The sequence below is a fragment of the Triticum aestivum genome, chromosome 2A (genome assembly GCF_018294505.1).
Source record: "Triticum aestivum cultivar Chinese Spring chromosome 2A, IWGSC CS RefSeq v2.1, whole genome shotgun sequence".
NCBI classification, from domain to species: Eukaryota; Viridiplantae; Streptophyta; class Magnoliopsida; order Poales; family Poaceae; genus Triticum; species Triticum aestivum.
The window spans coordinates 690594562-690611007 of record NC_057797.1 but is presented as its reverse complement, the minus strand read 5'-3'; the positions used below and the strand labels follow the sequence as shown (position 1 = coordinate 690611007).

The window sequence follows — 16446 nt, the reverse complement described above, 5'->3', positions numbered from 1 at the left end:
TCCGCGCCAGGGCTCCCTCTAATACTAAGAATACTAGGCCCGTAAGGGTTCCTTTTTTCTGGTTTTTTTGGATTTTTTTTACCATGCTTCATTGAGCGACGCGTGTGCAGCCCTTGTTTATCTCTACGTGTGCAACACGTCATACGGGAGAGTTCCTTTATTTTTTTAATATTTGTTTGACTGGCCGGTTTGCACGGTCAAATTGACGTGCCCGTTTTAGATTTTCTAGGTTTGCTTCGTTCCACGCGTCCCTGCATGGGCATGCATGTCGCTGGCCCAGTTCACATGACCCTTTCAGATTTGCTGTGTTGGCTGCATGGCCATGCATGTTGCCACGTTTGTCTCACATGCAGTTGGACACGTTGCCTTCTGAACTTTTCTGGTGGGCTTCGTTTTTGTTTTCTCTTTCCTGTTGGCTGCCTATAAGTACTCGTCGGGGCTGGCGGTATTGCCAACCGGTCTACACATGCGCCCATCAGTCCAGGAGCCTCCCTAGCAGGGCTGCCTCGCTGGGAAAAGCCAGAACGTGCCAAACGCTTATCAAATCGCCAGGTGAGTTGGAAGCTGGCTTTGAGAATCTGAATTTGTGGACTTGGGAGGCTGGGAGAGGTTCAAGTCGTTTGGGTTCTGTGCTTGGTGAGTACGTACTGCTCTTTCTAGACTTTTATGAGCAAGGGATGATTTTGGTGATCTTTTTGTTGTATTCATGATTTGTGCATTTTTAGATCCAGGGCAGGTGAGGCAGGTCGGCGGTGGCAGGAACACCAAGAAATTCGTCATGGGAAACATCCAGTAGATTCATCGTCTGGTGAGTGTTTAGCTTGCTTGATTTTTTTACAAAATATTATTGTTTGTTTGGTTTCTTTTTCACTCTCTTTTGGTTTCATATTTAGCACTTTTTAGATGATCTATTGACCCATGCAGTTGGAAGGAATGTTCGGCCAACACTATGCGGATTAATTGATCCTTGTCTTGTTGCTGCTAAGAGTTGCATCTGATGCGGATGTTTTGTATCGTTCGTAGCAAGAATTTGGTATAGAGAGCATAATATATCTTTCTAGACAGTAAAAAGATCAATTGTTCTGGAAGGTGACATAGTTGTTTACGGGGAGAGGAATACTAGCTATTTTGGCCTGAGTAGTCTGAATTTCTGCAGCTGGCATCAAGGTTTGGAGCAATAATAATAGCATTTGGATTGGTTGGAGAAGACGATATATGTGGTGTAAGTGCAACCTCAAAAAATATGTTATCTTACTATGTTATCCCCTTGATTATCTAATGTCTAGAAACAATATTTTTCACCTCAAATGTTGTTAGACTACAATGATCTTCTGGAGCACCCATTTTATGATATCCATGACAACAAGCTAAATAAAGAGGGCCTAAAGCTAAATTATGTTTTGATTTCATTTTAGAAGCAAAATAATAATAGTTTGTCCATGATAATCAATGATCTTTATTTATCTTATTGTTCCTCGGGACTGATTTTATGGGAGAGATAAAGAGTAAAGATATGCATCCTGTAGTGCTTACGCCAAAAATTTCAGGAAGATTTTGCTTCATCTTTTGGGGAGCCTATTGAAACAAAAGGTAGCCAGCTGCGCTAGCAAATAGTAATCTGAAAAGTTATCTACATGTTCTCGTGGCAAGTCAACATACGCTGCACTGTTATCCTTTTTAGATAATCGAAAAATGAGTCGGAATGCATGCAGACGTATTTCAGAGAGCCCATGTCGGATTAGGTTTGCTTCTTGTGTTTTCGATTGGTTTACTTGTTTGCATAGGGAGGGAGAAGGAGTTAAGAGAAAGAGAAGGCCCAGCACCTCTATTTGCATGTCAATTCTGAAGTGGAGAGCTGCATCAAGTATCTGAAGAGGAGAGAGGAGGATCCCTACAAGAGTACACTGCCCAATCTTCTATTTCAGGCAGCTCATCGTTCTGATGCAGTAATATCCACATTTGAACCCCAAGTCTGAGATGATCACGTTTGTCATTAGTTAGGATCCAAAGCAATTCTTTATATTGTTCATGTTAATCTTTTATATACATAGTTTTTTTAAATACCTCATATTAATTGCAGTTCATTCAAATTAGAAGGGTCTATAAATATTTAAAACTGAGTTCAGAACTGTAAATTTCTATGTGAAGTACATTAGTGGACTTACTAAGCTCTAGGCAGGGGCTCTCATTCCACTAAATGTTATTTTGTTAATTTCTACCAGTATTTTGTGCTAAAGGTCAATCAAAGAAATTAATCACACATTTTCTATCCACTTTCAGTATGTGAGGATTGATTTTTGAAGGCATGTTATATTCAGACTTAACCTAAATATAGTTTTTCTTTTGCATTCATTGAAGCTCTTATTTTATTTCCCTTTGGGTAAGCCAATAACGGCTGCTACGACTCGAAGAAATTTCAACAATTTTTTTTATGTATTACCCAAGAAAACACGAACACGCATGAAACCAGCCTCCAATTGAAAGCAGATCGATCAACTTGCATCAGGCACACACTACTGCCCACAGCAGGGGCGGAGCCAACATAGAAGCGTTGGGTTCAAGTGAACCCAACAACTTTTGCCTCGTACGTGTATGTATGTACGTGGGTTGCCTGATCTGAACCCAGTAAAAAATCCTGCCTGACCCCATCAAATAACGCGAGGGCCATGTGAACAGCTATGCAAGGGCCACCCCTAAAAAAAAGCTACGCAAAGGGCCAAAAGCCCACAAGGAGTCCATGGCCTAAATCGTGATTAGCAGGCCCCTTGTGATTAGTCATGTAAGCACGAAGCCACACGCAAGCCTCGTCGTCCGCTCGTTTTCCAAGTCGCATGTCTCCTCTGTCTGCTCGTGTTGTTCGGCGCCTCGGCCGCCGCACGCCGGCGACAAGCAGGCTGCCAGCTGCAACACTTGTAGCCCAAAATTTGAGGTAACTGGATTATGTTATCACATCTCGTCATCTACTTTCATATACTATGTTCTATCTAGCTAATAGCCTATTAGTACGAATGTACAATAGTGATTTGTTGCCCTATTTTTTTTCTGTGGACTTTGATTGATCTAGGCTATGGAGCGATATTATTCGAAGAAAACTCAGTCACCAGATCCGGTTAAAGATACACGCACATATAAGGTCACCCATTAGAGTAAGCAAATAAAGTGCATCACATGTGAGTGCAGCTAGTCTCCCGAAACCTACTATTCACACAGAACTTAACTTAGATGAGTTGCCTTCTGATCAGGCTGATCGAAAAAGGATTTCAGAGTACACAAGCAATCTAAAGAAGCAAGATGAGATTAGGCTCCAATATTTAACGAGGGGACGTTACATGCCACCACTTAATTTTTAGTACCCGTAGAGGGAGATTGGAGATACTCAACAGAGATTTAAACTAGATTTGGTTTGATGAATATGGTCATTTGCTTGAGTATAGTGACAGGGAGCATAAGGCCTTTTGTTTGTGCTCCTACCTTTTCAGAGATTACAATGAGGGGCAATCAAGAAGTGATGCATTTGCAATTAATGACAACTGCTGGAACAAGAAAAGCAGACTAGATACTCGTCTGAGTAAAAGTAGTGTCAATAGCTTTCATAATGTAGCAACAAAAAGATGTGATGCCTTTATGAATCAAGATCAATCAATTCAGGTTGCTAGCACAATAGCACGGGGCACTAGCTAGATACTAGTACGTGGACACATGGATGGATAGCACAGCGCGCCCCGTCCGAACTCCGATCCATCGGGGCCAGGGGACCAACGCAACTCGCAACGATTACCACGTCCGTCCTGCTCCTACTACGACCTAACTCGATCGCAGGAAGAGAAGGAGTTTGCGTGATCGCGGCGCGCACTCGCCTGGGCGCACATGCCCGTCGTCGGCCCTGCCGGGTGTTGCGAAACCGGTTGCACCACGCACGTACGACGCACGGCCATGCCCACCGACCGGTCTAGACACGCGCGCACGTCCCCCGTCCCCGTCCATGATCCGTCCACTGCCCATGGACGGATAAGCCTTCGCTTTCCGTCGCATGATGCACCCTCGTCCCGTCGTCCCGTCCACTCGTCCTACACCAGAAGCAAAGAAAAGAGAGCACACCCACCCTGAAACCCGATCCATCTGCGTGCCAAACCACACGAGAGAATTGCCGGCACACCACTGACGTATAGTAGGCACCTCTTCAGGTACCCTGCACCAGGACGGACTAAAAACGGTACCGCCGAGCCGCCTGCTTCCCAGAGCGGCAACACGGACGGAAGTGCAGCCACGGCCCCACGCTCAAGGGTTTACAGCCTGTTCCTCCACCAACTCCGGAAGCTTGGCCTTTGCGCGGGCAGATCCAGCATCTCGCGTCATCGCACTTTCTCCTCCTCCTCAAGCAAATCATCGGTGCCCATGCATCTTGATTCTTGACCAGGGGAGGCGAACCGTGCCCCCTTGCGTCTCATCTCAACACGCCAAAGCAAGTCGAAAAGGGGAAAGAGGAATGGCCATCTATGCCTCGAATGCTCCCGTAACTTGCCCATCATCAAAAGGAGGAGGATGCTCGTCGGAGGATTGCGCCGGAAGCTATGCCCGGATCAGGGCTTGCCGCCGCCCCACCTCAAAGCAAAAACACCTCTGAGCTCTACCCAGCCATGTGACCCAAGGAACAAGTATTAACACATCAAGTAAAAGAAGAGCAGCGCATCTATAATTAGTTCGCAGATTTACGCAAAGAATTGACACTACATTGGGAGCCAAAAAGGGAAGATTACTGGACCGTCTATTTATCAGGTGCCCGAAATAACGTTTTCATCAGTCATTTTATTTCCTGACTTTGGCCTCCATCATGCCGCAGACTGTCCATCTTCTCCGTCCCCATCTTCTTTCTCCCGATGGCAGTTCCTCCTCCCCCCCCCCCCCCCCCCCCCCGCCCCCCACTCCCCTCAACCTTCCCTCGCCGCCCCGGCCACCCCTCTAAGCCCTGCACCACCGGAGAAAATCTTCGATAGATCCCCTGCACCCCCACCCCTAAGATAGATAACGGGGTAGTGAATCCGCCCTAGTGAGACCCTGGCTTCCCACTAAGATAGATGGTGGGGCCATGGTTTTCTCCGGCGAGGTCCATCTTCTCCTGCGAGATCGGGATGGACTAGAATATGTGACTTTGCGAATAAAATTTCCACGCACCTGAGATATAGCAAAACTGAAGATTATTTCAAAAACATGTGTGAGGGAAAAGTCAACGATGTCGTGCACGACCATCGAGGCTATAGATAACTTCGTACAGTTCCGGCCGACACATGGCAAATCAAAACCCAGGATATCAAGCAAAACGTTGTGAAATTGAAGAAAGAAAATTAACGAAGTAGTGTTTTGTTCGTGCTGCACGACGATGATAGTTAAGGCAGCATCCATACAAAATGAGCAAGCAAGCAAACAAAGCGGCGGTCAGCTCACAGACACATTCGACCGGGTCGTCGGTTCGGTTCACTCATCTGTGATGATTTGAGGACGTCCGTCGTGGACCAGACTACCAGAGAGCTTCGGCAAATCAGCAGAGATCAGGCCGGCCAACGCCGTTCACCTTCACCGGGAGTATATACCGTGGGGCGAGCGGGAGCCGGCGGTGGTGGAGAAATCGGAGCTGGTCACCGGGATGGAGATGGACAGCTTGGTGGCCGAGAAGGCCTCATTGTTGTGGTTGGAGTCATGGTCCTGCAGCTCCGGCCACGAGTCCCTGTCCTTGGGCCACTCGTCGAAGAAGGGCCGCAGCGTCTGGTTCTCCTGCTTCACCGCCGACTCGTCGTCGTCGAAGCCGCCGCCCACGCCGAAGAAGGACAGCGGCTCCCTCTCCGTCTTGGCCAGCGAGCAGATCGCGCTCTGGTCCAGGTCGCTCAGGGTGCTCAGCATGGGGTAGCTCGAGAGTGAGAAGGACGAGTTCTGGGCCGGCAGCAGGCGCCATGAGTAGTTGTCCATGGCGGTGTCCATGGCCGCACTGATGAACTGGTTGTGGTCCTCCATCGCCGAAGTCCTAAACCCATAGGCAGAATACCTGAATTGCACGAGTCAGATTTGCAGCATAGTGATTAATAACAAATGCAAACATCTCCTCACTGTACTGAAGTTCTATTGCTGAAACTTATTGGACAGCAATGATCTAGGATATGTATACAGTAGGCTTCACGTTATCTCTAAACGTGGAACCCATTTCTTGGCTACTAGACAAAACAAAAGGGACATGCTACTATACGAGCAATTGTTGCTGCACATTTTTAAAGCAGGAGCTCCTGACAGGAGAAAAACAAAAGTAGGAAGCCAGACATCTAAGCAAACATGATTGGCAGCAACGCAGCATCATGCATGTGTTGGCTGCCCCGCAGGTAGGTAACCCTACTACTACAATGACAGGGCTTCGGTAAAGGGACACTGCTGGTAACTCATCACAAAGTTCTGATGAAGCAAACCCCAGAAATAAAAGCTCGAGGATGGATGGATGGATGGGCAAAAGGTCATGGGCTTCCATAATCATGCTAGCCTTTTCAGATGGTTTCAGGTGTAGGGAAAGGCAGGAACTGGTAAGTTTTGCTGCAGCAGAACTGACATTATTTTCTAGCCCAGCCCCAAACATGGAAAACAAACATGGGTCAGCAGAATAAAAGATAAGCAGCAAGCAGCAGGGGCTAGGTCTGAACATAAAACGCAGATACAGTTTCATCTGTTGCACGCAGAGTATGCGTGTGAATCTAGTTTAGAAGAACGCTCTGCTCTGAACTTGCATCAGAGCAGAGCACCACTCTGTTTCGCAATCTTCTCAGGCTAAAATCTGCCCCACAAAGCATGGCCAGATACTGCAAAGCAATTACCTAAGCAAGCACAGATCATGCTACTAACGGTGTCAGAAGAGCACTAGTGCTAGTCTGATCAACACAGGCTCTGCCTGTCTACTGATGCAATCAAGCACAAAAATGGGAACATCACATGTTATCGGCCCTGACACCAACCACTAGGTAAAGAAAAACTAATCGGCACGGCAGCAGAGCATGCAGAAGATAAAAACGGCAGGTGATCAGCACGACGGCAGAGCATGCAGAGAAGGTTAATGGAGATCACCTGAAATCTTTGTTCCCGGCGGCGCCAGCGGTCGCGTAAGGCGCAGCAGCATTATCCATGTGCAGCTGAGCAGTAGACCCCAGGGCGAAGGAGCCGGGCGCGCCGGCGCCAGTGGCGATCGCCGGGTACGGCGAGTGGCCGTGGAACGCGGCGGCGGGGGCCTGCTGCTGCAGCTGCTGGGAGTGGGAGACGAGCTGCGTTTCCACAGGCTTTCTTGAACGGTTGCGGCCGCGGTGCATGTGGCGCTCGCAGTACTTGGAGTCCTGGGCGGCCTCCTTGGAGCACCGCCACTTCTTGCCGTCCGTCCGCCGGCACCGCCCCGGCTCCGGATCCAGCTTCTTCCCGAAGTAGGACCCGTACCCAACTGCAAGCAAATTAAGAAAACCCAGGTCAACAATGATGTGACGATGCTCCATACATCTGCACGTACGTCTGTGTCGGTGCTCATCCGGACGCAAGATCAAATCGCGCCGCCGGCCGGACGGAGACGGCGTGCAGCACGAGAGCCGTCGCGGTCGGCCGTCCTGGATCTATCTGTCCATCCAACCAATCATTCATTTACCCCGCCGGAAGGAACGAGGTATATGTGAAATTATTTCCGGGGAAAGGAGGAAGTGCGCGCGATCTACAGTGCAGCGCTTGATTATTGATCTTTTTTCTCGGGAGTCCATGTGAGGGTGGATCGCTGAAATCGCCCGTGGCAGGACCAGCCACGGCAGTGAGCGAGTGAATGCGTGGGTAAGGCTCCCAACAACCAGACAGGAATAACCCCCATGACAAGGAAGCACCAATAAACTACTAACCCAACCCACCTCCTCTACTTTTCGCTTCGTTCTTAGCCTGGGCCAAGCAAGCCTAGTGCCATCTAATCAAATCAAACCCACATGAGGATGAGGCTTCTTGAATCCAAATAAATTAAAAGACCCACCAAGAAGACAGGAGATGCTAGATGGTAGTAGGAGTAGGTGGTAGGAGCAAATCTTGAACAGGGCACGGGGCTTCTTGGATTAGAATAATGAGACCTTTGCGCGACCAAATCCGGGGCAGGATTAACAAATGACCGGAGCAATTAACAAAGAGACGAGCTAGGAGGTCGAGTACACCTGAAATCTCTCGATCCCAATAAACAAGCCGAGCAAATCGCACGGGGGAATGCAAAAGCGTGTAGATAGAAGGTGGTAGGAGGAGGAGGAATCTATGGGGGGGCACGTACGGGCGTGGTGGTGGTAGAAGCGCGAGGCGAGGGAGTCGAAGCCCCGGCGGATGGGGAGGAGGAGATCCGGCGGGACGGGCACGCCGGCGACGAGGTACTTGTAGATGAGCGCCTGCTGCTCCAGCTCCTCGTACTGCGCCGCCGTGAAGGTCGCCGGCCTCGCCGCCGCCCACCTCGCGCCGCTCATCGCGTGCTGCTGCTGCTGCTGCTGCTGCGCCGCCTCCTCCCCTGCCCTGCACACACACACACACAAACACGCCGGAGCCGGTCACCGCATTAGCTAACACCTCGAGCTACAGATAGAAGTTGATACAAAGAAAGAAAAGAGGGAGCTGGCCGGCGGGCTTACGAGTAGAGAGGGGAGGAGCGGCAGAAGGGGAAGATGGGGGAGGAGCGGTGGTGGTCGGCTGCCGGCGACAGGGAGGCAAAGGGCATCGCCATATATGCCGCTCTCTCTCTCTCTCTCTCTCTCTCTCTCTCTCTCTCTCTCTCTCTCTCTCTCTCTCTCTCTCTCTCCTCTGCTGCGGCTGCGGCTGCGGCTGCTGCTTGGCTCCGGTCCGGTCCGGTCCGGCCTCCCCTTTTAATGTGCCGTGCTTTTGCCTTTTACTCCTACTTGCCTGGTGGCGCTGTGCTGTGTGTGTCTCTTTCCCTCGCTGCGCAGGGCAGGGCTCGATCTGCTGCCTGGTGAGAGTGAGACGACGACGAGAAGGGGGGCAGCGGGATGGATATATAGGACTAGGAGCCCTGGTGAAGTGGTGATAGGCGCAGCACCGGCAGCGCCGTGTGGGGGTGAGGCCGACACGGCAGGGTTCCAGCTTAGAGCAACTCTAGCTAAAAATCTGTACCGTCAAGTTCGTTTGAGGGATCCTCTAAAACGAATTTGCACTGTCAAACCTGGACACGCGATGGAAACCACCAAGCTGAAGTACGGTAGGGGCAGAGCGAATCTTCGATGGAGTAGTGAAATGCTTTGAGATCGGAAAGAACACCAACAACGAAAGCACTCTACTGGGCAGACACTGACATCGAGAGAGACGAAAACTAGGGAAGCAAATGTGATTAGAGACCCTAGTAGTCCTAGCCGTAAACGATGGATACTAGTGTTGTGTGGCTCGACCCGTGCAGTGATCGCACAACACGACAGAATAGATCAGCTAAAAAACGACACTGTAAATTTAAAACGATGTTCGTGCCACAAAAGTTCACCACGGGAGTTCATCGTACATTTAAACATAAAAACATAGATCAAACTAATCTAAACCTAGGGGTGGGCGGCTCATGGCTTGCCGCTGAGGTAGAGCTCCTCCGCCGACCTCCGGAGAGCATTGGCGTACGCATGCTCTTCCTTGGCGGCGGCGAGACGCTCGTCGACGCCTTCTTCTCCGGCCACCCCTACGCGCTGCTCGGCAAGGAGCTCGTCCCCCGTCTCGCGACACCTCTTGGTGTGCGACCAAAGAGCATCGCCGAATATGGAGGATGGGAACTCCAGATGCACTTTAACCGCTATCCGGAAAATATAGCAGTGGAGGAGGATTTTAACGAGATCCCTCTATATTCTTTTACGGGCAAGCCATTTTTAGCAGATCTGCTCGGGCCCGAAAATGTGCAAAACCTGTAAAACGCCCGGAATTATAAGGGGCGGTGAGATTTTAGCGGATCTACTAGAGTTGCTCTTAAGGCACCACGAGCGCCTACGTCGATCGAGGATGTGCTCGCTTCCAAAAGAAATTTATAAACCTACTTGTGCCTGCTAAGGCCGATTGTCTAGCCTTCAATTTAATCTTCTCGACGAGTCGGTCTAAGTTGAGTCGGGCATTGTCGGAGATGACCATGTTACGTGATGGAAATATGCCCTAGAGCCCTAGAGGTAATAATAAAATAGTTATTATTATATTTCCTTAATCATGATAAAGGTTTATTATTCATGCTAGAGTTGTATTGACCGGAAACTTAAATACATGTGGATACATAAACAAATATCGTGTCCCTAGTGAGCCTCTACTAGACTAGCTCGTTGATAAAAAATGGTTAAGGTTTCCTAACCATAGACATGAGTTGTCACTTGATGACGAGATCACATCATTAGGAGAATGATGTGATGGACAAGACCTATCCGTTAGCTTAGCATATCATCGTTCAGTTTATTGCTATTGCTTTCTTAATGTCAAATACATATTCCTTCGACTATGAGATCATGCAACTCTCAAATACCGGAGGAATACCTTGTGTGCTATCAAACATCGCAACGTAACTGGGTGATCATAAAGATACTCTACAGGTATCTCCGAATGTGTCTATTGAGTTGGCATGGATCGAGATTAGGATTTGTCACTCCGTGTATCGGAGAGGTATCTCTGGACCCTCTCAGCAATAAACATCACAATGAGCTTGCAAGCAAAATGACTAAGGAGTTAGTTACGAGATGTTGCATTACGGAATGAGTAAAGAGACTTGCCAGTAATGAGATTGAACTAGGTATGGAGATACCGACGATGGAATCTCGGGCAAGTAACAAACCGACAGACAAAGGGAATCACGTATGTTGTCATAATGGTTCGACCGATAAAGATCTTCATAGAATATGTGGGAATCAATATGGGCATCTAGGTTTCGCTACTGGTTATTGACCGGAGAGGTGTCTCGGTCATGTCTACATAGTTCTTGAACCCGTAGGATCCACACGCTTAACATTCGTTGACGATATAGTATTATACGAGTCATGTGATTTGGTGAACGAATGTTGTTTGGAGTCCCGGATGAGATCACAGACATGACGAGGAGCTCCGGAATAATCCGGAGGTAAAGATCGATATATAGGACGATAATATTTGGACATCGGAAGAGTTTCGGGAGGTACCCAGTAGTCGTCGGATCACCGAAAGGGGTTCCAGGAGCCCCAGGAGGCTATATGGGCTTAATGGGCCAAAGGGGGGAACACACCAGCCCACAAGGGGCTGGTGCGCCCATCTCCCTAGCCTCCGGCCCTAGGGGAAGGAAAGGGGGAGGGTTGGCCCCTCCCGCCTTTCCCTCCTCATGAGAGAAAGGAAAGGGGGAGGGGGAGGGGGCGCCACTTCCCCGTGCCTTCCTTCCGCGCACAAACAAGGAAAGGGGGGCAGCCAAGGGCAGGAGCCCAAGGGGGATTCGGCCACCCTTGGGGCGCCTCCTGGCTGCCTCCCCTCTCTCCCACCTATATATATGTGGGAGGGGGTAGCACACAAAAGACCACGCCAATCTCTTAGCCGTGTGCGGCGCTGTTGGGGAACGTAATAATTTCAAAAAAAATTCCTACGCACACGCAAGATCATGGTGATGCATAGCTGTGACGCCCGAATAATTAAGCTACAGTAACCCTCTACTAATGATGCCACATCACTTCAATTACTGTTGCTAATCTCGTGTTAGTTTGAAACCGATTCAAATTCAAATTCAAAATCAAGCAAACAATAAATTTTTTCAAATATTAAAACTAAAATGTTCGGAGTGAACCAAATATTGCATAGGTAATTAGGGTGGAGAGACCACATTTTTATGAAATAATTAAATGCTCTTGAATAAATAAAACAGCATGAAAAACATTTAGTTAAATACCTTTTATACTTTATAAAATTTTAAACTAATTTATTTGGGGTTTAAACTTTTGTGGCCATGGTGTAATTAATAAAACTAATTTAGGTATTAATAATATATTTTACAAAACTAAAATAAATTGATGAATGTAATAAAACAGAAAAGAAATAAAAAGGAAAACAAATAAAAAGGCAAAGGCCACCCCCCCCGCTTTTTTCCCATTGGGCCTCTTGGCCCAGTCGGCTCCGTCCACCAGGCCGGCCCAGCTGGCCACCCCTCACTCCCCTTATCCCACCCCGACGGAAACCCTAACCCCTCACCGCCCCACTCGCCCCTTCCACTCCCCCACGTCTCTCCTCCACCTCCCATCGATCCCGATCTGGATCGGAAAAAGGGGGGCTCGGACCACGCCGCCGCCGCCTAGGACCACCTTGCCGGCGCCTCCTCTGCCCCGACGCCCAAGACGTCGCGACCTCGCCGACCTGCCTCCTCCTCCTCGCCGGCCTGCACCTCGTCACCATGTCGCCGTTGTCTCCATCTCCTCCTCGCGCCCCATTGCCCCAGACCCTACGACCCCGGCGAGGTCACAACCTCCGCCCCCTCCTCTTTGTCTCTCTCGCGCGCCTGCTGTCCCCGTGCGCTGATGCCTGCCGCGTTGCTGCTCGCCGCGGCCGGCGCCTCCCCTACAGCCGCCTCCCCGCGCACTCGCCCCTACCCGCCTGCGGCAGGGCCGCGCTAGCCCCGCGTGCCCCGGCCACCTCCCGTTCGCCCGCGCTTCGGCAGGTCCCGGCGCGCCGCTCTGCCTGCTACCCTGCCCCCGCCTGCTCCGCTGCATTTCCCCGCCTCGCCCGCTTCCGTAGCTGCCACCGCCGCCCCCACACACGCCACCGCAACCGTCGTCCGCTCGCGCGCTACTGCGCCGCGCTCGTCGCCGCCCCATGCCCGGCGCCGCTCGGGCTCCCTCCGCCCGCTGCCTCCGCCGCCTTCTGAAGGAAATATGCCCTAGAGGCAATAATAAAGTTATTATTTATTTCCTTATATCATGATAAATGTTTATTATTCATGCTAGAATTGTATTAACCGGAAACATAATACATGTGTGAATACATAGACAAACTTAGTGTCACTAGTATGCCTCTACTTGACTAGCTCGTTAATCAAAGATGGTTATGTTTCCTAACCATGAACAAAGAGTTGTTATTTGATTAACGGGATCACATCATTAGGTGAATGATCTGATTGACATGACCCATTCCATTAGCTTAGCACCCGATCGTTTAGTATGTTGCTATTGCTTTCTTCGTGACTTATACATGTTCCTATGACTATGAGATTATGCAACTCCCGTTTGCCGGAGGAACACTTTGTGTGCTACCAAACGTCACAACGTAAATGGGTAATCATAAAGGAGCTCTACAGGTGTCTCCAAAGGTAGATGTTGGGTTGGCGTATTTCGAGATTAGGATTTGTCACTCCGATTGTCGGACAGGTATCTCTGGGCCCTCTCGGTAATGCACATCACATAAGCCTTGCAAGCATTGCGACTAATGAGTTAGTTGCGAGATGATGTATTACACAACGAGTAAAGAGACTTGCCGGTAACGAGATTGAACTAGGTATTGGATACCAACGATCGAATCTCGGGCAAGTAACATACCGATGACAAAGGGAACAACGTATGATGTTATGCGGTCCGACCGATAAAGATCTTCGTAGAATATGTAGGAGCCAATATGGGCATCCAGGTCCCGCTATTGGTTATTGACCGGAGATATGTCTCAGTCATGTCTACATTGTTCTCGAACCGTAGGGTCCGCACGCTTAACGTTACGATGACAGTTATTATGAGTTTATGCATTTTGATGTACCGAAGTTAGTTCGGAGTCCCGGATGTGATCATGGATATGACGAGGAGTCTCGAAATGGTCGAGACATAAAGATTGATATATTGGATGACTATATTCGGACACCGGAAGCGTTCCGGATTAGTATCGGATAAAACCGGAGCACCGGGGGGTTACCTGAACCCCCCGGGGGGTTAATGGGCCTCATGGGCCTAATGTGGAGAAGAGGAAGGGGCTGCCAGGGCAGGCCGCGCGCCCCCTCTCCCCCTAGTCCGAATTGGACAAGGAGGGAGGGGCGGCGCCCCCCCTTTCCTATTCTCCCTCCACCTCTCCTAGTTGGACAAGGAAAAGGGGAGGGGAGTCCTACTCCCGGTGGGAGTAGGACTCCTCCTGCGCGCCTCCATAGGGCCGGCCGCACCCCCCCTTGGATCCTTTATATACGGGGGTAGGGGGCACCCCTAGACACACAAGTTGATCCACGTGATCGTTCCTTAGCCGTGTGCGGTGCCCCCTGCCACCATATTCCACCTCGATCATATCGTTGTAGTGCTTAGGCGAAGCCCTGCGTCGGTAGAACATCATCATCGTCACCACGCCGTTGTGCTGACAGAACTCATCCCCGAAGCTTTGCTGGATCGGAGCCCGGGGAGCGTCATCGAGCTGTATGTGTGCTAAGAACTCGGAGGTGCCGGAGTAACGGTGCTTGGATCGGTCGGATCGGGAAGACGTACGACTACTTCCTCTACGTTGCGTCAACACTTTCGTTGCGGTCTACGAGGGTACGTAGACAACACTCTCCTCTCTTGTTGCTATGCATCACCATGATCTTGCGTGGGCGTAGGAAAACTATTGAAATTACTACGAAACCCAATAGTGGCATCCGAGCCTAGGTTTTATGGTTTGATGTTATTTGCACGAGTAGAACACAAGCGAGTTGTGCGCGACATAAGTCATACTGCCTACCAGCATGTCATACTTTGGTTCGGCGGTATTGTTGGATGAAGCGGCCCGGACCAACATTACGCGTACGCTTACGCGAGACCGGTTCTCCCGGCTTGCTTTGCACAGAGGTGGCTTGCGGGTGACTGTTTCTCCAACTTTAGTTGAATCAAGTGTGGCTACGCCCGGTCCTTGCGAAGGTTAAAACGGCATCAACTTGACAAACTATCGTTGTGGTTTTGATGCGTAGGTGAGATTGGTTCTTGCTTAAGCCCGTAGCAGCCACATAAAACTTGCAACAACAAAGTAGAGGACGTCTAACTTGTTTTTGCAGGGCATGTTGTGATGTGATATGGTCAAGACATGATGCTAAATATTATTGTATGAGATGATCATGTTTTGTAACCGAGTTATCGGCAACTGGCAGGAGCCATATGGTTGTCGCTTTATTGTATGCAATGCAATCGCGATGTAATGCTTTACTTTATCACTAAGCGGTAGCGATAGTCATGGAAGCATAAGATTGGCGAGACGACAACGATGCTACGATAGAGATCAAGGTGTCGCGCCGGTGACGATGGTGATCATGACGGTGCTTCGGAGATGGAGATCACAGGCAGAAGACGATGATGGCCATATCATATCACTCATATTGATTGCATGTGATGTTTATCTTTTATGCATCTTATCTTGCTTTGATTGACGGTAGCATTATAAGATGATCTCTCACTAATTATCAAGAAGTGTTCTCCCTGAGTATGCACCGTTGCGAAAGTTCTTCGTGCTGAGACACCACGTGATGATCGGGTGTGATAGGCTCTACGTTCAAATACAACGGGTGCAAAACAGTTGCACAGGCGGAATACTCAGGTTATACTTGACGAGCCAAGCATATACAGATATGGCCTCGGAACACGGAGACCGAAAGGTCGAGCGTGAATCATATAGTAGATATGATCAACATAGTGATGTTCACCAATGAAACTACTCCATCTCACGTGATGATCGGACATGGTTTAGTTGATTTGGATCACGTGATCACTTAGAGGATTAGAGGGATGTCTATCTAAGTGGGATTTCTTAAATAATTTGATTAATTGAACTTAAATTTATCATGAACTTAGTACCTGATAGTATCTTGCTTGTTTATGTTTGATTGTAGATAGATGGCTCGTGCTGTTGTTCCGTTGAATTTTAATGCGTTCCTTGAGAAAACAAAGTTGAAAGACGATGGTAGCAATTACACAGACTGGGTCCGTAACTTGAGGATTATCCTCATTCCTGCACAGAAGAATTACGTCCTGGAAGCACCGCTGGATGCCAGGCCTGCTGCTGGAGCAACACCAGATGTTATGAACGTCTGGCAGAGCAAAGCTGATGACTACTCGATAGTTCAGTGCGCCATGCTTTACGGCTTAGAATCGGGACTTCAACGACGTTTTGAACGTCAGGGAGCATATGAGATGTTCCAAGAGTTGAAGTTAATATTTCAAGCAAATGCCCGGATTGAGAGATATGAAGTCTTCAATAAGTTCTATAGCTGCAAGATGGAAGAGAACAGTTCTGTCAGTGAGCATATACTCAAAATGTCTGGGTATAATAATCACTTGATTCAATTGGGAGTTAATCTTCCGGACGATTGCGTCATTGACAGAATTCTCCAATCACTGCCACCAAGCTACAAGAGCTTCGTGATGAACTATAATATGCAAGGGATGAATAAGACTATTCCCGAGCTCTTCGCAATGCTGAAAGCTGCGGAGGTAGAAATCAAGAAGGAGCATCAAG

The 16446-nt window shown here is 49.1% G+C and overlaps 1 protein-coding gene and 1 long non-coding RNA gene across 3 annotated transcripts; one reads left to right on the top strand and one right to left on the bottom strand.

The window, feature by feature from the left end:
- Positions 1–410: 410 nt before the first annotated feature.
- On the top strand, positions 411–1943 carry LOC123185971 (uncharacterized). Of its 2 annotated transcripts, XR_006493534.1 has the most exons (4): positions 411–636; positions 726–808; positions 925–1590; positions 1785–1943. It is a non-coding gene; the product is annotated as an uncharacterized lncRNA (long non-coding RNA). The 2 variants fall into 2 exon arrangements; XR_006493533.1 differs by having other exon boundaries at positions 726–1590.
- A 3270-nt stretch (positions 1944–5213) lies between these two features.
- On the bottom strand, positions 5214–9010 carry LOC123190269 (growth-regulating factor 3). The gene is made up of 4 exons (XM_044602884.1): positions 8658–9010; positions 8309–8541; positions 7096–7459; positions 5214–6037 (listed from the first exon to the last, which is right to left on the bottom strand). Exons 1-4 carry the CDS (start codon positions 8747–8749, stop codon positions 5572–5574), a joined length of 1155 nt encoding a protein of 384 aa, XP_044458819.1. The 5' UTR covers positions 8750–9010; the 3' UTR covers positions 5214–5571.
- Between the last annotated feature and the right edge of the window lie 7436 nt (positions 9011–16446).

Bases quoted from the DNA above. Each gene is read 5' to 3' on its own strand.
- LOC123190269 (XM_044602884.1), bottom strand. From the start codon at position 8,749: ATGGCGATGCCCTTTGCCTCCCTGTCGCCGGCAGCCGACCACCACCGC. The intron at 7,460-8,308 runs GTACGTGCCCCC...ATTTGCTTGCAG, and splicing joins CTTCTACCACCACCACGCCC to TTGGGTACGGGTCCTACTTC. The intron at 6,038-7,095 runs GTGATCTCCATT...CGTGCAATTCAG, and splicing joins GCCGGGAACAAAGATTTCAG to GTATTCTGCCTATGGGTTTA.